This window comes from Pholis gunnellus, assembly GCF_910591455.1.
Source record: "Pholis gunnellus genome assembly, chromosome: 21".
Taxonomy (NCBI): domain Eukaryota; kingdom Metazoa; phylum Chordata; class Actinopteri; order Perciformes; family Pholidae; genus Pholis; species Pholis gunnellus.
This window is the reverse complement of record NC_136548.1, coordinates 14758704-14783134: the sequence shown is the minus strand read 5'-3', so window position 1 is coordinate 14783134 and position 24431 is coordinate 14758704. Positions and strand designations below refer to the sequence as shown.

Below are 24431 nucleotides of genomic sequence, written 5' to 3'. Positions count from 1 at the left end.
CATTCTTGACGGACGCTCCCATATAATCTGCTCATGTTTCTTTTTAGATTTCCGATATTATTGAACGCAGCAGAATGCCGGGGCGTGGCTTCACAGAGCGCAGTTCTACGTGCAGAAGGCCCACGTCGTCGTGGAGGACGGGAACAATAACTACAACCCACTGCCAGAACCTCCCCGGACCTCCAGGGCACATTGGAGAACCAGGACCGAGCCAGGCTGGTCTGGGAGGAGAGTTTAGCTGCTTGCTGCTGCCTCTCTTATCTGTTTAACTGAAAACTGTGAGCAGGAAGAGGAACTGGCTACATTGCGTCGCACAGTCTGTCAAAGATACAGTGATTGAAGGCAGTTTTGTGCCTCACGGTTATAAGGTAGGTTTTGTTAATACGTGCATCCAACAGTAGGCCACAATAGACCAAACTAACGTGTATGCATTTGAAGAAATACGTCTTGCAGCATGCTGTAACATAATAATAATTTCTATGGGACCTGCTGTCAAGTGAGCTGTCATCACGTGACCGCGGTCTATAGGAGTGCAGGTTGTTTATCTTTGCTCGGGTCTGCATTCCTCTCCTCCAGCCAACTGTTTGAAAACATGCAAACACAGTTGCCCTCGATTCCAGTGCAACATATTGGTGCTTAATGCCGTAGATGTTAATTGCTTTTGCATGCTGATGCTCACTATTTATGGCTTAAATCCACGTTATATGAGTATGTATTTTGATTCCACGTTGTATGCATATGATGGAGGTGTCATGGTGCAGGGGCATCGAAGGTAACAGCTGTGCTCTGCTGTGCAGCCATTACACAGGGTTGTTGTTAACATGTACTTACATGGCTGCCTGCCACAGATTAACTCCATACTCTCTTTATGTGGCCCTGCTTGCCACTCAGTGCTCTTCACTGCTCTCTCAGTCCCCTCACTCTCCTGTCTTGTCAACACAACAGCAGACATCATGGAGGACGAGCTGATGTTCAGCATGGAGGAGGTGGGGAGCGCCAAGAGACCCCCTGTCCAACGGAGTGCCCCCAACCAGCGGGCCTCTTCCCTCAGCGAATCCAACGCCAGTGAGGACGACGACGACGACCACTTCATCTGCCCCATCCTGGACGACTCCGTCAGAGAAATCTGTCACTACCTGAAGAAGGCGGTCTACACCCGGCAACTCTCAAACTCTCTTCCTAAGAGCAACTTTAAGTTCAAGGTGAGCGGTCGCCTCGTGAGAAGAGCTCTCTGCCTTATAAGGAGAGATGATCTGTGCATGCACACACACACACACACACACACACACCCACACGTACCAGCATGTGTGTATCTATTTATTGAAGTGGAAAGCTGTTCACACACCTCTTAACTGCACTCTCGCCAAAGAACAGGAAGTTCCAGACAACTTTGTGTGATTATGTTGCGTATAAACACGTCTCAGCAGTGAGTGAGCTGTACAGCTGTGCAGTCTTATCGGAGCCTCTGTGCTCCAGCCAACTGCCAGGATGTGTAGTGCTGTTGTTTAAAGGCAATTTATGTTATATAAACTGTTTGATTTTGCCATGTAAATGTCAGATATTTCTTCCTTGTTTGTTGATGAAAAGCCGTCCATTTTCTTTACCTTTCTGCATAGAATGAAACAGAAACGGTGGCAGAACCTCGACTGTACAAGGTTTTGTCTCAGAGAGCACGGGTACGTTACAGATGAGTTATGTCTTCCTTCTCTCCCTCTTCACCAGTGACCATCTGCGCCTCCTTTTTCCCAACATGCACTCTGCACTTTGACTTCCATTTTCCTTCACTTTAAAAATATCTTTTGAAGCAACATACTTTCCACCTACTCTCACTTCCTCTCTTCATGACTGATGTGTATTCTAATCATCCTCCCTTTCTTCTCACCGTATCTTTGTGTTTTATTTAATCAATCGTTTTGCCGCTTTTTAATTTGTATAAATGCCGCTGCGTTAATCTAATTAATCTAATCTTATAGTTGTCTTTTTGTAACTCCCTCGCTCTAAATATAGACATGTCCTGAACGCCTGCTGCACAGTGACCAGTGGTATACGAGGGAGACGTGCCGCTGTGCAGCCCTGCAGGGTTCAGGGTTTGGGGTTTGGGGTTACTGGGACAGGTTTGGATTACCACTGACACTTGATTCATGGGTCCTACCAAGAAAGCTATTTTTTGAAAATGGCAGATGGCTGTGAAACATCATTTTCATATTGAGGGAGCAGTAATTTATTTCAGTTGATGTTATGGAATAGGAGACCTTGGTTGACCCTCATTAATACATTTATTCTGAGGCCTGCCTAATACTTAAACGCTATGTATTAATTCATTAATTAGTTGAATTTGCTGTGTGCTTTCTTTGCTGTTTGTACTGAAGATATTTGTTTTTTCCTTCCTTCCTTAACCTTCCTTTCCTCCTGATTTGAACGCTGCTACAAACTAGGCATGCACCAATCCGACTTTTTCAATATAACAAATAAATAGATATAAATGTACTTGCTGATAAATGATCTTCATTGCAGGCTTCCCTAGCCCTAAGCTGATTAAATGCAAATACTTTGAACAATGAGGGAAAGCTGCTGAATGCAGAAACTGTGAAATTTAATTTGCTTAATTAGTTAGCAGCACAATAGAGGAGAGAAAGTGTCGTGCAGAGAGAGCACAAAAATACACTTTGAGTTTCCTTTGTTGTTCAAATTAAATGTCTTCTCTTGCGAACCTGTTTGGGAAACAGATTTTTCCATTGACTTTGCCTGAAGACAAACGCTGTCAGCTGATAAGTTGTGTTTGCTCATTGCGACAGGATCATTGGAAACATGCGATCGAAAAGGCCAAAGCTATGCCCGACCCCTGGGCCCAGTTCCACCTGGAGGAAATCAAGACGGAAGCCTGCTCCCGTTACAGGTACGAATAACTGTGTGGAGCTGTCAATCAACATGGGAGGCTTTTTGACTTTTTGCAACAGTGAAAGGACACATTTTTGATAGCGATGGCTCCGTTTCATCAAGGGTACCAGTAAGCCATGACAGTTAGCCAGCATGCACAATTCCAGGAGCCTAGAACCAGCTCACCAGTCATAATCTTTCTCAGGGGGACAATGCAACAAGCTGTAAACACAACACTCGCTCACAAAGTTACTTTTGTGGCTCTTTGGCTGCTGTGTTCACCAGTGAGTCCTTAAATTTGTCTGTCTGCCTCTTGGTGCTGGGCAGGTAAATGGGTTTATCAGAGCCCCCCCACCCCCGAAAAACAGCTGCCTGCTCCTGCGGGGCTGGTAAACTTTAGTCGACGTTGCTATTCCCGTTTGGCTCATATATGGGTCAGTTTGAACTGTTGACAAACATTACTGCCCCTTCACCGGGCACATTGACACCCTTCGGCCCGCCCAGTTCTTTTTTTAAGACCTCGCACTGCAGCTGGGATTACTCGGGTGTTTACCCAGATATTACAGCCAACATGGCGGCTACATGAACACACACACACACACACACCTCTTGCAGAGCTCTCAGACGTGGGCTGTTTTATGTCAAGGCGTCGATACACAAATAAAATGGGCAGAATAGCAAGAAGAAGACGAATTCCTTTACTTGTGTGTGTTACATAACAAACAGGATTGGGACTTGACTGCAGAGAGGAGGGATTATCAGGAGCTGGGAGTCGCTCCGCTTTCTCCTTTCATGTGCTAATTTTACCCACATGTAACCCAACTCCTCACTCCCTGTTTGTTCCCTCCCCGTGAATGTCACCGTGGTACGCTGCGTTCCTCAGGCTGAAATGCTTTGTTGGCAGAAAAGAGTGCTGTTCTTGTTTCAGTGGAGGAGTAGAGCTCAGTACTGAGTTTGTAGTTTGAAGGCACTCAGGTTTGAGCTGGGAAGACTTGCAGCTGCACCTACACTTCATGCAGTATTTATTAACTCAGGACACACACACCCCGCCAAGCCAAAACAGACACACTGAGCCAGACACACAGTGTGTAGACACACAGTGTTTAGTCACACATTTTTATCTCCAATATCGACTGCATGAGTTCCCTGATTACATGAATTTAACCCTGAATCCAAAAAGAAATGTCTGCAGAGACAAAGTGCCCCGTCGTTGGGAAGAAGCACGAAAGCCCACACAACTCCTCTGTTTCATTCTTCTCTCTTTGTTGTTTTTCCGCGGCGGGGAAGCCAGATGCCTTATGGGCCTCCGTGATAAGAATTCATAACGAGCTGTTGACATAGGAACTCCCTCACAGAGGGCAAAGTGTAACTTGGCGAACGAGAGTTTTAGGAACTGAAATCAACTCAAAAGAGACAAACAAGTTCTGCTCAATGTTGTAGGTCGGCATCCAGTGTGAGTGATTCGTAACGTAACAGGTGGAAAACAAACAACAACCGTCAGATTACTTTATTTTGTGCAGCCAACAGTCCAAAACACAAAGATCATTGTGATATTAAACACAGACCTCAAAACCTCACATTTAAGAAGCTGAAAAAACAGCTTACGTTTGTTCACTATTTGGTGTCTACCTGTCCTTTCAGAATAAAACACAACGTGGAGTCTACAGTCATGCTAGCAGCTCTGTGAGGCTGTACTTTGGCTTTGAGTGTGTTATTAGATGGATTTTATTCTATGTGAATTCAAAGAGCATCCATCATTTAAATTCACTGTCCCTCTTTGCAGGTACAATGCCATCACAGGAGAGTGGGCTCAAGACCAGATCCACATCAAGATGGCCGCCCAGGTATTACTGCGCTTTAGAGGGACTGTATTGCCGCCATCAAAAACAAAGACAAATTCTTATCTCTTCTCTTATTTATTTCTCACAGCCGTTTGGGAGAGGGGCCATGAGGGAGTGCTTCAGAACGTAAGTTGAAACATTTTTCTCTCTGGTAACGGAGGCCTTCGTGGTCTCACTGTGAAGAGAGCAGAAGAGTTCTTTCTAAGTGGTGCAGGTCCACATTCCTCACATTTCTTGCTCGGACTCGTGAGGATAGCTGCTGACTAATTTAGCCATTTCAGAGCCAAAGATGGTACGGAAAATATCAGAGTGAAGCAGCTCAATACAGTCCTCCGTGATGGCACCGGGGCTTCAGTTGTTTATTGTTTTGGATGAAAGACAATAGAAGCGTACAGCGTTGTCACTGCTCCGCTGTGTTGTGGTTTGGCTTCTGCATGACCCTGCAGAATGAAAGAGAGAAGGGATAATGGTCTTATTGTTCAGGCTTGAACGTGAATTATGTGGGAAATGTGAAAGAGAGGCATCCATCAATCTCCCACTTTAGCTGTTTGCAGTATCCCACAGAAATATTCCACTGTGACAAAACCGTGAGCATGAACATAAATCATCCAGCTCTTACAAGCCCAAACAAGATAAAACAAGAACATCTCTACGTCAGGAATGATGGTATGTGGTCCCTGTGGGATTTGTACAGTATGTGGGTTAAACTTTAGAGCATAGACATGTATACGTATATATAAGAACTGGACTTAGTCACCGTGACGTCATCCTTTGGTGTGTGGACTACGGTTTTGAAGTCTTTAGTTTGGCATGTTGGCCGTCGCCATCTTGGTTTTTTGCAACCAGAAGTGACACAAGAAGGAGGAGCTGGTGGATTGATATTATCCAGAGGTTGCCGCCTGGTTTTGGAGCAGTTTTGTGTACATCTGACATCAGTTCCAGTTGATGCTACCTTAAAATGTGGCTTTAGTTATGTATATTTATAAAGGTTTCTATCTGTGAGTGAACTGTAAATCCATTTAAATTTAACTGAAATTCTGCTCACTAATGTAATATCTTGTTTCTTTTCCCTCCAGGAAGAAGTTGTCAAATTTCTCACACAGCAGCAACTGGAAGTCGGCATTTAATTATGTGTCCAAGAGTTACATGGAGACGGTGGACAGAAATGTTTACTTTGAGGACGTCATGCTGCAAATGGAGGCCAAGCTCTGGGGAGAGGAGTACAACCGCCACCGACCTCCCAAACAGGTACCGAGAGAACATTTACAGTCCGATGCGCTGCCTAGTTCATGGGACGGGACAATCAGGGGCGAGCACAATCCTCTTACCCTCGTAATATAAAGTATTTTAATCTTAGATTTAGGGCTAAAACTAATCTTTATTTTCATTTAAGCAATTGATCATCATCACATGTATATTTTTATATATGATGAGAAATGATACTGTTTAAGATTTCTTCTTTTTCACACAGTCTTTTTTAGCACAAGCCTTAGGAGCGGGTCACAATGCACATATTGTTTGTGCATTGTGACAAATAATCCATTATGACGTTTGCATTACGTACCCATCTGTACTGCTGTAGTGTGAGTGTTGTTTACCTCTCTCTGATCCTCAGGTGGACATCATGCAGATGTGTGTGATAGAGATGACGGACAGACCAGGCAAACCTCTCTTCCACCTGGAACATTACATCGAGGGCAAGTACATCAAATACAACTCCAACTCTGGCTTCGTGAGGGACGACAACATCCGACTCACCCCACAGGTAAAGCTGCGTCACCTTTTAGTGTTAACACATGTTCGAGCTAATACTAAATGAATAACCGTCATTTCTTTCTGCATCCATCAGGCCTTCAGTCACTTCAGTTTTGAGCGATCGGGCCACCAGCTGATCGTGGTGGACATCCAAGGAGTTGGAGATCTCTACACTGACCCTCAGATCCACACAGAGAAGGGGACGGACTTCGGAGATGGAAATCTGGGTACAGTTCCCCTTTGATGTTGACAAACTGCTGCTAGATACACGTGTGAAGTTCTAAATTATAGTATTTATTCATAACAAAATCGTGCCTGTGTTCCAGGTGTGCGGGGCATGGCGCTGTTCTTCCACTCCCACCTGTGTAACAAGATCTGCAAGAGCATGGGCCTGACGCCTTTTGACCTTTCCCCTGCAGAGAAGTCCCAGCTGGACTGCACCAACAAACTGCTTGTAATTTTAACATTTTTATAATAATAAATAAAGCGTGAGCCAGGGCTGAAAAATCAGCAGTGGGTCAGGGTAAAAATAGTTCATAAGATAATAATAATAAATAAAAATATGGAACAAATGTCACTAAGATTTAGAAACTTGTAGATCGCAGACCTCTGCCAGGGCTGTTTTCCCATAAGTGGACAATAAGGGACGGCAGTAGCTCAGTCCGCGGGGACGTGACTTGGTAACTGGAGGACCAAGTATGGAGTGTGTGCTGGTAGCTGGAGAGGTGCCAGGTTGCCTCCTGGGCACTGCCGAGCTACTCCAAAATTCAATGTGTTCGTCCTTGGCCCGTGCTCCACATTTCTACCAGGCTTCATGAAAATAGGGCCAGAAGTTTTCCCGTAATCCTGCTGACAGAAAGACAAACCAACAAACCAACAAAACAAAGTTCCAAGTTGCCATAATTAGTCACGAGTCTGACCGGCTTTGGGACCTTATAATTACACTCAAACAGTAATTTCCAATACTCGCTCTCCAACTCAGTTGCAGGATTAGCATAGGACGGGTGCTTATCTTCAGTGTATTCTGCTCGTTCTGTTGCTGTTCCATCAAGATTGATCTCGTTTTTTTGTTATTTCAGAAGTCAGCCCAGACGGTGCTGAGGGGCTGCGAGGAGCCCTGCGGTTCTCCTCGTGTCCGCACCATGTCAGGAAGCCGGTCGCACCCGCTGCTGTCCCGCCTGTCGGAGACGTCGTCTGTGGACGAGAGCGACGTGGAGTCGATCCCCTGCTCCCCTCTCATGCTGCCCTGCTCCCCGCTAGCTCCACATGGATTCATGGGAAGGTCCCCTCTCGGTACGGTGTCCATGAACAATGCTATGACATACTGCACGTGTATAACCGTACATTTCCACCATTTAAATAGTTTTAGTAATGTCTCTACATTTTACAGGCTTTTCATTTATCGGAATGGGCGAACATGAAAGACCCAATAATAACAACATCGGTGAGAACAAGGTGAGCAATAACTCATAACCAAACTGTAGTTAAGTCAGTAGGCCTATAACTCAGGTCCATGTTGAGTCCCAAGAGCTCCATGTTTGCCGATGTAAAGTCTCTGTTTTTGTCCTTTTACATTACATTTGTATCTGTTTGTAAAATCCAGGTAAAAGAAGCTACAAATATGTGTTGGAGTAAACTTCATCTGTCACTTAAATACAGTATTTCCACCTCTAAGCGGCGCTGTATGCTACGTATAATACCTCAAAGTGTTTGATAATATGCAGATTGAACTAACTGAACACCCCTCCGCTTTCAAATGTACAAACATAAAATTGCCTCATTAAAACAGGACAAAAGAAGGATAAATAGAACAAATGAAACAGATACTGTAACTGGAAAAATAAAACACAGGATTTAAGAAGTGATTTAAACATTTTGTCTGAAGGCGTCCGATTGTGTTTTGGTTTTGATCCCTTCATACGATGAATTGCAATAATCTAGACGTGATGATATAAAAGCACGAATGATCTGAAAGATGTGATTTTTGAGATGCTTTCTCAGCTGGACGAAACATCACGACTCACACGAGTCCCTCCACTGACCTCTAAAATGTGTTTCTGTCCGAAGGACTCTGATAGCGGCGGAGACAGCGGCTACCCCAGCGAGAGGAGGAGTGAAGGAGACGCGAATGACCACGTAGACGGGGTAAATGTTTACGTCTGTTTTCATATTGACTATTGAGGATTTCTTTTTTTATCAGTCCGTCAAAAAGAGTCAGTAAGTCTGTAGATAAACAAGGCTAAGAAATGTATTCGTGTATGTCTGGCATTTACCAAGTCGACATTTTAGATACGTCACAGCTTGTTTGAATAATTCATGGTTTGTTTATTATCTTAAACAAACGTCATTTTTAAAAACAATTTTAGACATAATAGACTTCTCTTGTTCACTCTCCTTTGTCCTTCAGTCCTCTCAGCAGCTGTTAGGCCACATAAAGTCTAAATGTAGGTTTTATAAATGCATGTTGTATTGTCACTCAGGCCCATCATCGCAGCCAAAGAAATTATTCGGAGTCGGATGAGGACAGTGTCAGACGGGTAAACAAACGTAGAGACACCAGTGTGTGAATGTCCTAATCATCATCATCACCACCGCGATCAAATAACCCTCCTCTCTGATTTCCCTCATCCTTGTTTTTCCTTCACTTTGTGTGTTTTTCTCATGACTTAATTTAACAGCAAAATCAGTTCCTCACCTTCCCTCTGATTTAGCTCCTCCTGCTCTTTGTGTTCCCTCATTAGAGGAAGATGGTAGCTTCTCTGAGATTCACTCCAAACTTAAATTCTTACAATGCCGACAACGAATGGGTGATTATTTGCACGGAGGCTTGTGACCGCCGGGTGTTTCCCTGTTGTTGTTGTTGTTTTATTACTATTCATCGAGCATGACTCTCTCGAGTTACATTTGATTTGATTACACAGGCTGCCACTGTTGAATGAAAACAGTCTGAAGAATGCAAAATACAAAGAAATAAAAACTATTGGAACCGAAACACCATCTACCTCTGTTTCACCAACTCCACCCTCTTGCTAATGACTGTGTGTGTGTGTGTGTGTGTGTGTGCTCATGTTCCCATGCTCTACCTGATCTTTGCATTCACTGAGGCCAACATGGATGTACTCCTCCAGCTCATTCATCAGCTAAAATCAAAAAAGCAAACTTGTCTGGATGGGTACACACCTGAGAGTTTTTAGATACCTTCATCCTATGATTTGTTTTCAGATGATTGTGGTTAAGAGCATCAGCGTTCCTCCTCCTCCTCCTTGTATATCTTGACTTGTCTTTTCCTGCTCAGCTGACGGAGGATAAGTGGAGCTTCTACCATTCGTCTCGCGCTCACGTCCACCGGTCCTCCTGCGTGGCCACCGAGGTGGAGCGACTCGACGCTCTGATGCAGAAGAAGACTGGCCAGTCGATCCTCGGCAAGGTAAAAGATCAGAATGGTTGGCTTGACGTTAATAAAGAGGATGTACGGGGCCGGGTCGAAGGGTCGAAATGAACTCACACTTGTTGGCCTAAAGCAGGAATAAACCTTTCTACAAAAACTACACACCTCTCGCATATTTACACCGATTGGTTTAGGTCTCCTACATGGGCATTGTGTACAGTACATGCAATATGATACTCTTTGTTGTACACAGTTTTAGCTGTTAGTACACAAGAAATTCTCTTAAGATTTAATACTTCTTTGCTTTCTAACATCTTGCTGGTTCTGTCTCACCACCACTAAGAATATACTTTTGTTTCTGCAGCTGTGAGTAGCCTCTCTGGTTTTTTTTGTGCCCTGAAAAAACTTTTTCCTGATTGGAATGTATTAGTTTGTAGTTGGGGATCGGGACGCATTGTAAAACTCACACAAACGACATCCATTAAATAAGCTCTGCAGAGAGCTCAGAACTTCAGGTGATCTGTGGCTCTGCACTAAAACCTGATGAGCTCCTTTTTCCCTTTTTGTTAACACGAAGAAAATAATCGCAATGAGAGCGACGGGCAGTTAAGTTAAGAAGGCAAACAATTAGTATAGTTAAATAAAACACACTTAGTTAATTGTAGCTCCCGTCAACACCACCTGGCCCAAATCCTACATTTTCAGAATTTCTCTGTCTTAACACACCTGTGTCTGCTGAAAGCTGGCTTTCAAGGTGAGTTTCATTTGTTGAATGTATTCTGGATCACCTTCCTCCCGAACCAGGTCCACCTGGCGATGGTGCGGTACCACGAAGGGGGTCGCTTCTGTGAGAAGGACGAGCAGTGGGATCAGGACACGGCCATGTTGCACCTGGAGAGAGCAGCGCTGTGTGGAGAGCTGGAGGCCATCGTGGCCCTGGGACAGTGCTGTCTGCAGCTGCCTCACCACATACTGCCGGAGATGGAGCTGGAGGTACCACGCCAAAGTTCGTTTAGCCTTTTTGGTTTTGTACAGTGTGAACCCTTGTGTTTTAATATGTCTGTGTTGTTGGCAGGATAACGCTGGAAACAAGATGAGAGGAATGAAGTATCTGCTGCTGGCTGCGGAGGCCGGAGACAGATCCTCTATGATCACAGTGGCCAGAGCCTTCGATTCTGGGATCAATCTGTCAGCTGACAGGTCAGTGGTTGAGTTTTAAACTCTGGAAAGCTGGACTTGTATTATGAATGGACTTGTGGGTCAACATAAGATATGATAACACTGCCCCCTAGAGGGATTTCTAGATCTTTCTTTTATTAAAGTAAAGGAAGATAGTACCATTTTTAATGCTGACGGTTTTGTGCATTATTGTTTTTCTTCTTTTTTTAATTATCCAGAAAGCAGGACTGGGAGGAAGCGATTCACTGGTATGAAAGTGTGCTGAACATGACAGACTACGACGAGGGCGGAGAGTTCGACGGGACGCAGGACGAGCCTCGCTACCTGCTGCTGGCCAGAGTGGCAGAGATGTACCAAGTGGGAGGCTACAAGCTCACCGCAGACCCACAGAGAGCAGGTTGGACTCCGTGCTGGCTTAACAAACCTCGATGCGTCGAAAATACACTTCAATATACCAGCGTCATTTTAAGGAATAGTCCATCTCTGCCTGCATCCTAACGGCTCCCACCATCCTTCTCTGCAGGTGATCTGTTTACAGAAGCAGCAGAAGCTGCCATGGAGGCTATGAAAGGCCGACTGGCTAACCAGTACTACATGAAAGCTGAAGAAGCCTGGGCGCTAATGGAGGAGTAGTTTTGGATACATATTTTTATCACAAAAAAGGCCACAGGAGTTAATTTTTACATGAATGGTTACAGTTTACATATTTATATTGTATGATATTAGCTTTTTGCCACAGTGCAGTGTGTGTGTGTTTTCAACCTTCTGTCCATCTACCCAATCAGGCTTACATGTCCAGGTTTCTGTTCTTCTTCTTTCTGTTTCTTTTCATTAATTCCCTGCCTCTGATTACCTTTTGACTAAGCAAATGTGGCTGCATGAAAGAGAAGGTCTGAAAGATCAAAATAAAGAAAATAGTTTACTTACTTTGCTCTACATTCATGTTGGAAGAATGCATGTTTAAATATGCTTGGACCATAAAACGGTGAAATAAAGTTTGCTTTTTATGGGTAAACACATGTCACTCTTCCTTTCCAGGTGACTCACTTAAAGGTATAGGTCATTGTTACAGTGGAGTTCTCAGAGGAGAGGTTACACGTCTTTGGAAAGAAATAACAAATGTTTAAAAGCATTTCTTAATATTGAGTTAACTTTATTCAAAACTCTTCACATGGTTCTCGTTACAACAGAAATGCTTCTCTCATAACAGTTCATCTCAAATCCAAAATGCACTAATGCAACCAAGGCACATGTTGGTGTGAACTCCGAAAATACATGGGCTTTGTCAGTTACAACACAATGTATTCCCATACAAAATGAGGAAGAATATTCTACCGTACAGAAATACAGCAAATATAGTTTAGTGTTAAATTGAATTTAATATGTTTTATTTGGAAATGTAAACAGATTCATTTAAAAATGCATTGAATGAAACTCAAGTACTTCCAGTAACGTTACTATACTATACTATACTAAATATACGCTACAGTATATAGATAAGAAATAGAAAATAAAAGTCACCTTTTTTGATCTCCTTTTGTTTATGGATAATTAAATATGTGTTGTGTTTCATTCGTAGGTTTTCTGAATTTAAGTATAACAGTTTTAATGTAGATTTATAATATAATCACGTGGTCTACCCAATGGGGTACCGGGGTAGCGTGGCCGAGCGGTCTAAGGCGCTGGATTAAGGCTCCAGTCTCCTCGGAGGCGTGGGTTCGAATCCCACCGCTGCCATAACCTTTTGGTACATTCATACCTAAAGTACCTACTACACAATGAATGAACTGGGGGCATCCAGGGAAATCCAATGTAAATGAGGAAAAAACGAGTGAAAGAAATAATAATAAAACACTTGGTAGTGATTTCGCTGTGCATTATGGGCACGGGCTCCTCCCCACGTGTCTGTGTGGAGCGGAGTCAACATGGTACAGACACCGACAGATTTCAGCTGACACTACTCCTCTACGCACCAGACCTCTGGACTCCGTCACACACGGATGAGATAACTACGACTGTAGAGTGAAGTGTGCAGGTAAGCGCCGAATCTCTCCTGAAGGTTGTGTCAGGAAACAAAACAGTCCGTTTGTGACTTGTGTGTTATTTTTATGTGTGTTAGCCCACCAAGCTAGCCTGCTAACGCTAGGCTAATGCTGCATGGCTAGGCTACCTGCATGTTAGCTAGCTAGTTTCGTTGCGTGTACGTTTGCGTAAAGGACATTTAAACACTGAGCTGTTGGTCTTTCTTTTACAGGTGTATGTTTTTTAACGTAATGTTAGAATAAAACAATAACAGCCCGCAGTGTAGTGCAGGCCTGTGACAAGTGGACTGAAGGGTTTGTTGCTAACTTGCTAATCGAGCTAACCTACCCAGTAATGTGACTTATTTTAACGAATTCTTAACTGTAACGAGTATATTTATGAGTCAACAACGTTTTTTACGTGTTGGGTTATATGTAACGTTTGTCACACAATGTTTGCATGAAGAGCAGTGGTTTAATGTTGATTGCATTGTCTTGCATCATGTGACATTTACCTGGTTGTGTCAGTCACAGCATCACTTGACAGACTGCAGGGTCAGGCTGGGGGCTAACTTTAGGGTTTTTATGGTTAACTTTAAGTCCTGAAGACTGACAAACCTTGTAACAACACAGCAATGAATCCTGACGTAACCTGGATATGCTGATTCACAATGTTCTTCTTACTGCACCAACTTCCTGCCTCCTGTTTTCTGTTAATAACCAGCTTGGGTGGTGTAACCACTTTGGCAACATTGATGTGTAGCTTTACTATAGATTCCTATAACTGTGTCTTTGTCTCCAGGTTGGATCTCTGAGATCTGCTGCTCCTGTTTCATCTCCTCGCTCCTCCTCGCTCTGTTCACATCAACATGGCCAGCGGGGATGACGATGACCCCATTATAGAGGAGGTATGTCTGCGGGTCCAAGTTAAAGGATGAGGCTGGAGATATTTTAACCCACAAAGAGTTGATCCTGATAGTTGCCCGTGTAGCTGAGGTTTGAGTAGCTTATTTCCTCTTGTTGTCCCAAAACTATTCAATAAGCCACATCATGTTACTGGGTGACATGTGGATTCATCATTATGAACATGACTGAAGGATCTTGTGGTGGAAAAGTTACAGACAGACAGACTAAAACACAGACGTGTCGTACAGCATATAGACATGAACTCAATAATCTTTGTTATCACCTTATCATCTACAGCGCCGGTGTGGGAACATTTAAGGTTCAGGCCGAATGAGAGAGGAGTGTTGTTGTTGCTACTTGTATCAGAATCAGCTTTATTGGCCATGTATGCGTGCGCATACATGGAATTTGACTCCGGTTACACATATCGATCTTATAGCTACCATGTTGTTGCTTTGCACTTGTTAACAAATGTCCAAACCATCGAGACACAGATTGGCAGGATATTACCTGTTAAGGTGCCAAATGTTTAATATTTATTTAAGTAACGCATAAGTACATCTATTTATAACCTTTTTATGGTAATCTCAATTAAATCAAGATCTCTTTTGCAGAGATGAGACGCACAACAAAACAGCCAGCTAACCAGTCTCACACACACACACACACACACACACACACACACACACACACACACACACACACACACACACACACACACACACACACACACACAAGAATCACACGCGTTGTAGGAAAGGCTCGACTGAGACGATTCATCAGCTCCTCGCGTAGCTTTGATCAATGCTTCTTTCTCTCTAGATCGATGTTTATCTCGCCAAAAGCCTTGCAGATAAGCTGTATCTTTTCCAGGTAATACTTTCCTTTGTTGTACTTAATGCTGATGAGTACGACTCTCTTTGTTTCTGTAAGTTATCTCAACTCTTTTTATTCTGTAGCATGATTGTTGTATGATGTTCAAAGTGTCACACGAGTCACTCTCTAATCGCCTTTATTGATTACTTTCCGACCCAGTACCCCGTCCGACCGTCCACTATGACCTACGATGACGTCAACCACTTAACGGCTAAGATCAAACCCAAGCAGCAACGGGTAAAAAAACGTCTCTTTTCTTTTTTTTAATCATCCATCAGTGTAGAGCATGTTTGTAATGCATCTCAATCATACAGGTGGAGTTGGAAATGGCCATCAACGCGATGAGTCCGAACTACTGTCGCAGTAAAGGAGAGCAGATCGCTCTGAATGTGGACGGCACGACTTACGACGAAACCAACACCTATTCAGGGTAAGTCGTCTGTTAAACTTCATCTGCACTCGGTGTGTACGTTACGCTCCCATCGGTCAGTGTGAGCTAGCTGTGACTCACCACCGGTGTTGTAAAGCAAAGCTTCAACATTCTGGGAAATATTTGCGAATAGCTCGATGAGACGGTTGATGCCGATCTCATGTTTGTTCGTCAAGTATGACGCTACAGCCAGGAAACGGTTAGCTTAGCATAGCAGAGCATAACGACTGGAAACCAGGAAAACTATCTGAGCATTACAATACCCATACTACCATACTATATTAGAAAGACATTAAGTATATCCCAATACATAGTAAGTCAAATGCAGTATTCCAAAAGTATCAGGATGTCCCACACCATCAAGCGGCATTTTGCAGAATGCAAACCAGCTTTTCTGGCTATTCTCACCCACAATCCTTTGCAAAGTCACCACTGCTTATCAGAACCAAGAAATAGTTGTGCACCTAACCCCTCCTAACACTGCAAATTGTGATTTGTACGCTACATTTCCCACAGATTAAACACACGGGATATAATGTGTTAATTAGTGAGCTTTAGAGATGCTGGTAGGTAGAGTTTGTTTCCGTTGGACAGAGCTAGGCTAGCTGTTTCCATTCATAATGCTAAGCTAAGCTAACCAGCTGTTTTGGACGTGAGTTTGGTATCGATCGTCTCATCCAACTCTAGGCAAGAACACAAATTAACTTACTTTCCAAGAACTCAAACTATTTCTGTAGCACCGGATGAGTTTTTCCAGACTTTGCGAATGAGCAGAATAATTAACCAGTTATGTCTCTGTTCTAAGCCTTCCTCTCTTGCTTTTTTTTCTCCAGGAAAATGATGGATAAACAGTCCTTCACCTCCATCCAGGCCACCACCAACACCTCCAGATATGCTGCTGCTGTGTTTCGTAAAGGTCTGATTTCATCCAGTAGTCCACTTTAGCACTCTTCTGTGTTTACATTGAAGATAACCAAATTCTCAATATGATGCTCCAATTGAGCACCAAAAGTAGTATTTGTGTTTCTGATTGTGTAATTATTCGTGTCAACAGGTGAGCTCCACGTCACACCTCTGACGGGAATCCTCCAGATGAGGCCGAGCTTCTCTTACCTGGATAAGGCCGACACCAAAACCAGAGAGAGGGAGGCGGCCAATGAAGGTGTGGCAGTTTTCCAAAATGAAATAACTGAGAGTGATTAAAGAAGATTGTTTTTTTTATTTTATTTTTAAATAACAGAGAACAAGGGGAAAGATTTTTTTGTGTTTTTACTGTTTCAATGGACACAAATAATAAATACAATAAAGAGTTCTAGGTTTTCTTATTAAGTAGAATTTTGTTCTTTTGCTAACTTGTAAAAATGTCTAAAAACATTAAGCCGACTGGTACGATGACGACTGTTGTGTGACGAGAGTCTTTTGTCTGCAGGAGATTCCTCCCAGGATGAAGCAGAGGAGGACGTCAAGGCCATCACGGTGAAGACTTGCACACACACAAACTCCGGATTACACTGAACCCATCATTTCTAAATAATATATTCATTCTGCGTGTTTCCACTCCAGGTGAGGTTTGCTCGTCCGGAGTCGGAGCAGGCGCGACAGAGGAGGATCCAGTCGTACGACTTCCTCCAGAGGAAGCAGGCGGAGGAGCCCTGGGTTCACCTGCACTACCACGGCGTCAAGGTACACACCTCATTCCCCTTTTAAGAGTCGTCAGGATACTGGGAGCATTAGTTTTGGATTGTGGGCAAACGTGACGGAGCTTCTACTTGTTTTTGTCCTGTTGTTTAAATTTTAGGATGGGCGCTCAGACCATGAGAGGCAGTACCTGTTCTGTCAGTCGGGGGACTCCTCCGAGAACTCTGAGCTGGTCAAAACTCCTAAGTGAGTATAAAAAAAATGACATTTGACTCTCATAATTCCCTCAATTTTACAAGATAAGAGTTGAAAACATCATGCTGATGAATTTTTAAATTTACCTTCAAACACATCATGATACAACTACGTTAACGTTAGCTGTTAGCTTCGTTATTTAGCCTAGCTGGACTGTGCCGCCCACCGGCTGCTGTCGGTTAACTAGAACTATTCTGGCCGATTTCGACACATTTGTTGTTCACAATGAAGCATTATCGGGGAAAATACAGGGTGCTTCCTATGGACGTGTGGATCGTGAGTTTACTGCGTGCTTTCAGATTTTAGACGCCATTAATGTCGAGCCCATCGTAGAAAAACAAAATATTGGTTCCTGGTTCTTGTTTGGTCTGATTGCAAATGTCACATATGTGGATTTTAGTAAATGTCGGATGAATTCTCCGGTCCTTATATAGTTCCTGATGGTTCCCTCTTCTTCTTCTTCTTTTTTTGCAGGGAGTACCTGGCAATGCTGATGCCCCCTCTTGCAGAGGAAAAAGTGTAAGTATTCCTCCCCCTACTAACCCGAATGAGACTTAAACAGGATGACGGTCTCAGAGAAGCTTCATTGACATGTTCCTCTCTCTTTGTGTCTGTTAGTGTGAAACCAGTTGGTCCCAGTAATGTGCTCTCCATGGCTCAACTCCGCACTCTGCCACTGGGAGAGCAAGTCAAGACGCTGATGAAGAACGGTAGGACAACGCATTGCAGCTTTTCTTTAAGCCAGACGGGGGCGACAAAGCATTAGAATGAATGTTAGACATGTGAAATAATTTAAACCTTTATTAAGAATTATTGAATGCATCCAATCAGAGGTACAGAGTTCTGTCAGCAGCTTGGTTTTCACTCTTGAGTTGCCATGCTTTTACTTTCCAGTCATGTTTTGTGCTCTGTACATTTCTCACAGACATGAAGTGCATCCTGTTTACAGCATATAATCAACATCCGGTTGGGTTGTCCTTCCTCTGACAGTAATGTTTAATAATGTTTCTCATCTCGTCTTTAGTCAAGGTGATGCCGTTTGCTAACCTGATGGGGCTGCTCGCCTCCGGCACAGACTCCACCGCAGCGCTGCGCTGCATCCAGCAGGTGGCGCTGCTGGTTCAGGGCAACTGGGTTGTCAAGAGGTGAGAGGAAAGATTTGAATAGATTAAAGGTGTTGTGCTTCTCTTAGACCTGGCAGCAGAGTGACACGTCTGTGTGTTTTTGTTTTCTCTGCAGCGATGTTCTGTATCCTAAAAACACCTGCAGTCCTCACAGCGGCGTCCCCGCTGAAGTGCTCTGTCGTGGCCGTGACTTCGTGGTGAGCTGCTGTTACTGTTCACCCAAAGTTAAACCAATAACAGGGCCGTGAGAATGTGTTTAGTGTGTGGTCGCCTTGGTTTTAAAGTCATAGTGACTCGGTTGTTTCTCTTGTAGATGTGGAGGTTCACTCTGGAGCGCTCTGTGATGAGAAAGGAGATTACGTCCATCATCAAAGTAAGACCACAAACCCAAAGTGATTGTTCCTGGTTGGTAATGACATCAAGACAGCACAACAGATGCATATTTGTGCAAAAATAATTTTCTTTCATGTAGGTTTGAGAAACAAAACCGTGCTCAGTGCCACCACAGTGTCTGTTGGTTGTTTAGATGCCGAGCAGCTTCACTGAAGCAGGACTGTCTCTGAACTTCCTGTCACCTTGAGGCTAAAGCTGCGCCGTTCATTCAGGTAAACGGAACTAACGATCTCTTCCTCCCGTCTTCCACCAGCTTCCTCCAGAGGATGTGAAGGAGTTCCTGGAGCATGTCGCCGTTCCTCGAGTCAACCGGGGCTGGGAGTTCCTGCTGCCTACCGATGCGGAATTCGTTAAGAAACACCCGGACATTGGCCACAGGCAACACATGCTGTGGCTCGGCATCCAGAGCAAGTGGGTCACACTCGAGAGAAGCAGGAGGAAGGTTGTTTTCATGGTGTTGTCAGTCATGGAAGTGTTATCAAATGCTGTTTCTCTTTCCTTTTAAGGTTGGAAAAGGTCTTTAACTTCTCCAAAGACGACTTCAAGCCAAAGAATTCCCCGCAGCCTGGTGCGTATCGAGCCGTGTTTCTCCCAGCCAGCTGTTAACACAATGAAAATGAAACATTTAGCAGAGTTGAGCTGATGCCAGCGTGTTGTTTTCCAGAGCCTGTACACGTCAGCGGGGAGCAGCGTCTGAAGGTGGCTCACGAGCGCGCTCAAGGAAACCAGACGTCCCTCCAGAAGGACCTGGACGCCAGGAGGGCGGGAGACGGCGTCCACGTCAAGCAGGAACCCGTCGACGAACCGATGGACACCTCGTCCTCCGTCCCCAACGGGTCGGTCAACGGTTACCCCGGTGCCACCTCCCCCGCCTTCGATCACACCAACGGTGACGACGGGAACGCGCCGGCCCAGGAGCTGCAGGACTTTGTGATCAAGACTTTCAGGAAGCATTTTGTACTGACGCTGAGTGAGTTCAAGAGGCTGTTGAGCCTCCACCTGGCCTCCATGCCGGTGGGACGGAGCGTCTTCCCCTCCATCTCGGACCACATGCTACAGGACGCCATACTGCTCTGCCAGTGCAAACAGATAATGGTGCCTGTGAGTATTCAGGCCGGATTTTCTACTGTCAAAACTAAGGAGTCGCAAGGTTTCGGTTGTCAAACTCCCACTTCATTCACCCTGGAGGCTCTTAGTTTACTTTTGTTCTCCATCGTTATTTCTAACAGTTGTATTGTTTCACATTCCTACGATTCAAGCCCAACAGTGGAGTGAAGTGTAAACTCTTGTTATTGTATAAGGCGGCGTTCAGACCGATAGTCGGGCAGAAGCACTGCTCTGATGTGGGCATGCTGCAACAGGTATCGGTGACTAGGACCCATAAATTCATTGTGAAGTATAATCGCATGTCAAAACATCGCACCACCTTTTATATTGCTTTACGACAGGAATTTACTCTGAAAGACGGCAACAGTGTTTTTCCATCTCGACACTTATTATCTCAGTGAAGCTAGTGATTAAGCACAGGCTCTCAAAGGTGAACATTTTCAGTTTCTCTTACTCTTATATCACAGTCAACAGGAATATTTTGGGTTTAGACATTTTAAAACATCGCCATGGCCTTTGGGTAATTTGATAGACATGAATAAAACAATTAGAACATCATTTGTAGATTTATTGATCTTCAAAGTGCGTCGTTAGTTGCAGCCCTAGTTAACGCGATGCTGCACGCTCTGTATGGTGTGCATGATCTGGATAAGATCTATCTCCATTAGAGTTAAAACGATTGGTTGACACACAGAAAATTAATCTGCTGCTGTTTTGAATATCAATTCATCATTTCAGTCATTTAAAAAAAAAAAAAAAAAACGCCCAAAACTTAACGCCTTAATGTCTCTGTGGCTGTGGTGCAGGATAGTTTGATGCGTCTTATTCTGCATTTTTGAAATGCAAGTTTTCAAACGCGTCCCCAAACATTAGTAGTGAAATCTGATTTCAAAAGCTAGAATCAGCTCAGATCCAGGGGCCACACCTTTTGTGAACCAGCAGAGCTGATGGTCCTCTGTTTCACCTGCACATCGGGTTCAGAAGTGCTGAGATTGCTCCTCCTCCTCCTCCTCCTCCTCCTCCTCGGACTAAGAGCTGCTGCTCTGGTCCAGCTCAGACCGCCTGTAGGGGCTGAAGAAGTCTTTTGTCTGCTTGAGTGCAGATATCGGTTTTCTCGAACAGAATAACGACATTAACGGCCGTTTTGCTTGTGAGCGCTTTGTTGCCTGTGAGGCGGGCGGTGCACTGAAGCAACGCAAACCTGGTTCTCAGGTTCCTCTCACGTTCCAGCAGCCACCTGATACCTCAGTGTCTGGACTGAGGTTGCTGTTTGTTGGCTTATTGTAGATGTTTTCTGTTTCTGTGTATTTACTCGGTGTGGTGTTTGCTCGTAGGGCAGGGAGCTGGTCTCCTGCCAGGACCAGCCCCGTCCTGGTTTAGGTCTGATCCAATCTGTACGCTTGACATTAACAGGATGTTAACCACCGTAGGGGAGGGAATGGCCGGCCACCATCTTTGTTGTGCAACAGATTATTGGCCTCAAAGCAAAGCTCATTACGGCTCAGAGGGGGGGGGGGGGCTAAGCCGGTTTGTTGCAGGCAGATCTGGAGTCAGGCGATTGGCCTTCTACGTTCAGTAAACGTTATTGTTTTAGATGTCTGACAGTTCACAGATCAGTTTTGAGTCAGCGGGTCTGACTGTCTGGAGGATAATCCTCCTCGGTGTTGGTCCTGCTCGGCCTCGTATTGTTTTGGCATTTTGTCAACAGACCAAATTAACAGACAAATGTGTCCGAGAGAAAGAAAAGCAATGCCGTCTTTAGTTTTGCCTAAAATGGCACTAGTACTCTTGAATCAAGGCTTTGATGAACATGCTTCATTATGTTTGTTATAAACACACTTCACCAGGCAAAACACAGTGCTGACAATCTTTACTGATTTTAACTGTTAAAGCTTTTCTAACGTTTCTGTTTTCCTCCTTTTTAGTTTCCTGCTCAGACCACAGCAGCCGCCGATGAAAAGAAGGTGTTTGCTTTGTGGGAGACTGGAGATGAATCCGACAAGGTAAACACTTTTAAAAACAGGTTTATAGTAACTTCACAGCTTCCTCCTTCGTCTCGTGGCTCTACATGCAGACTTCTGCAGCTGAAATGTACCACAAACCCACAAGTCAGAGCCTGAAGTTCAGAATCCAGCGTGTTGCAGCGTGGGCCGTGATCAGCTAGTTTCATTACTGAGAAGCAACAAGTAGGACATGGCTCAGTTAGTCAACCACAAGCTGAAGAGGCAAAGCTGCACGCCAAGTGTGTGTTTTTCCCTCTCTGTGTTGTTGTTTTTTTAGTTTTCTTTAATGTGCAATGACTCTGCACTAGACTTCCTTTGTTAAAAGTTAGAATAAAGCACAGCACATAATCACTCTGTTGATGCTCGAGTATAAACAAAGGTTTAGTCTCTGTGTGTGTTTGATCATTGTATTTCCTGTCTGTTGTGTTTTATTTCTATTTAAACTAACTGGTGTGATGTCCATCTCAAGGGATTCGATGGTTAAAAACAAACGATACACAACATGTTAATGAGTTAGCTTTCGAGGTGCTAGTAGATGGATTTTGAGTTTCCCCCCCATTTCCAGTCTTCCCAGAGATGTATCGATTCTCGCCTCTTAAAAGCAACTAAGCGTATTTCCCAAAATGCCGACCTATTCCCTTAAATGAGTGTTTTTTTTCCTCCTGCAGCATCGTCGGGTGCTGTACGAGCTGTACAAGAAGAACTACCGCATCAGGAGGAACGTGATCCAATTGAAACTGACTCAGGAGTTTGGAGACTTCCCGAAGGCGGACGTTGACCGTCTGCTCCATGTGAGAAGAGTGACGAGGCCGAACGTTCACCTTTTATTAAGGAGCTTTTTATTTTCATCACTGATCTAACTTGTCCTCTGTTGTTCCAGGAGTGCTGCATCAGCCACGCAGGGATGTGGTACCTAAAGGGAACCATACAGTCCTGACACTGAGCGCATCCCTCCCCCCTCCCCCTCCTCGACAGCAGCCAATCAAATCCTCTCTCTAGTGTCTAGTGGGAGGGCATCCGTAGAGACGAGAGCCAATCGCAATCACAGCTCGCCCCGCTCTGAGTGGCGGGCGATTGGAGGACAAAAGATGTCGGCCGTCTGCTCAGAACACGAACACTGAAGCATGTCTGACATTAACACGAGCACTCTGATGCAGCGCGGAGGACAGAAGCTCCTCACACACTCGCACTACGACGGGTAACATATGAATGAAGAAACATGAAGCAACAGCAAGATATATATATACGGTTAAAAGTAAAGTTTGGGATTTTTTTTTTTGGGACCTCCTGTTTGATTATTTTTTTAAATAAACGTTTACCAGATCAGGATGGCGTTCACTGTTTAAAGCAACGTGGCTCAAAGTGCTTTAATTTTCCTCCTGATTTCTACATTTAGCCGGAGGAAACAAGCGTTACTTTATCGTACCAACAAAGCGAACTTTGTTTAAGAAAGCCATTAACTTAACACACCGTCTTTGAGCCGACTTGTTTCGGTTTTATTAACTCCACCCTCAATACACACGTGAAAGAGTTGAGCTTTATGATTAAAATGCAACGGTTGCTTGATTCAAACGCGTGGAGGCACTTGAAGAAACATCTTCGGCAAAACTGAAACAAAAAGGTGGGAAAAAAAATATGCAAAAACAAGCAACAAGTCCCTGATGTCATTATGCTCACGTTGTTGATGTTTTTGGCAATCATGGACCTGGAAACATGGCCACACAATGTGGCTTGTCCCACATTTCTGCATCATTCAGTCGAATGTGTACCGAGATGTAAAGCTGGAGGAAGGAGTGGATTAAATGGCTGATGTTGAGGTTTGTTTCTTGAATGTAGAGTTTGAAATGGTTTTCCTTTGAGAGAGACTGATTTCAATGACGGCCAATAAAGATGCAATGGTTAATGTTTATTTTGTGTCATGTTTTGACCATCAAATTTGTCTGGATTTAATTAATTTGTCCCAACAAAGAGGAACGGATGTGTGGACGAACAAACACTGGACCGACATCTGTGCTGCTCTCGTGAGCCTCCGTCTAAAAGTGCCTCACAACTCAAACACACACACACACACACACAGAATAAGAGGAAAAATAAAGCTTTGACTCTATAGTGCATTGTCAAACAATGACGGCGGTATTTCTTTTGCATTGGTTTGTTGCTCAATAAACATTAACAACTTATGTTTTCTTCTGTCGTCATTAAAGTCATCGGTGGTGAGATGGAACCCCAAATGTCAGAACCTGGATTAGTGAGGTGACTTTTTATTTACAGTGTGATTTATCTATTTTAGAGAAGTACTCATGATGTTCGGTGCAAACTGTTATGTGCATAAAGATAGACGTTATATTGTTCAGTTCAAACAAACGTTTCCTCATGAAAAACTAAACAAGTTGTATTCAAACTAAATTCGGAGTTTAGTTACTTTAATTATTACCTAAATGAAACGGGTAGATTAATGTTCTCGGAAAAGATACGTCTGTAGGTTATTTCTACTTTTTGTCTACTTTCTAATGAGTAATTCTGTTTGGATGATTATACAAAATAAAGTGTTTTACAAAAGGAGCCTTTTTGTGGCAGATTTAATCTTTGAGCTCGGGACAGAATATAAAGATCTTTGCACTCTAATGTTTTAATGAAA

At 43.9% G+C, this 24431-nt stretch overlaps 2 protein-coding genes across 3 annotated transcripts; both read left to right on the top strand.

The window, feature by feature from the left end:
- The first annotated feature begins 115 nt into the window (after nucleotides 1–115).
- eef2k (eukaryotic elongation factor 2 kinase) lies at nucleotides 116–12049 on the top strand. Of its 2 annotated transcripts, XM_079182594.1 has the most exons (19): nucleotides 116–368; nucleotides 946–1202; nucleotides 1617–1676; nucleotides 2796–2896; nucleotides 4661–4721; nucleotides 4807–4844; nucleotides 5795–5966; nucleotides 6334–6483; nucleotides 6568–6700; nucleotides 6800–6927; nucleotides 7553–7766; nucleotides 7864–7928; nucleotides 8541–8618; nucleotides 8954–9010; nucleotides 9769–9900; nucleotides 10666–10854; nucleotides 10937–11061; nucleotides 11259–11437; nucleotides 11564–12049. In XM_079182594.1, exons 2-19 carry the CDS (start codon nucleotides 954–956, stop codon nucleotides 11671–11673), a joined length of 2241 nt encoding a protein of 746 aa, XP_079038720.1. In that variant the 5' UTR covers nucleotides 116–368; nucleotides 946–953; the 3' UTR covers nucleotides 11674–12049. The 2 variants fall into 2 exon arrangements, with proteins under 2 accessions (XP_079038720.1, XP_079038721.1); XM_079182595.1 differs by lacking the exon at nucleotides 8954–9010.
- Nucleotides 12050–12952: 903 nt separating this feature from the next.
- On the top strand, nucleotides 12953–24194 carry polr3e (polymerase (RNA) III (DNA directed) polypeptide E). The gene is made up of 21 exons (XM_079182183.1): nucleotides 12953–13075; nucleotides 13864–13969; nucleotides 14790–14840; nucleotides 15003–15080; nucleotides 15158–15273; nucleotides 16107–16189; nucleotides 16328–16435; nucleotides 16703–16749; nucleotides 16837–16956; nucleotides 17072–17157; nucleotides 17641–17685; nucleotides 17785–17876; nucleotides 18191–18311; nucleotides 18406–18487; nucleotides 18604–18663; nucleotides 18937–19094; nucleotides 19190–19251; nucleotides 19348–19784; nucleotides 21716–21793; nucleotides 22462–22584; nucleotides 22674–24194. Exons 2-21 carry the CDS (start codon nucleotides 13931–13933, stop codon nucleotides 22728–22730), a joined length of 2043 nt encoding a protein of 680 aa, XP_079038309.1. The 5' UTR covers nucleotides 12953–13075; nucleotides 13864–13930; the 3' UTR covers nucleotides 22731–24194.
- The last annotated feature ends 237 nt before the right edge of the window (nucleotides 24195–24431 follow it).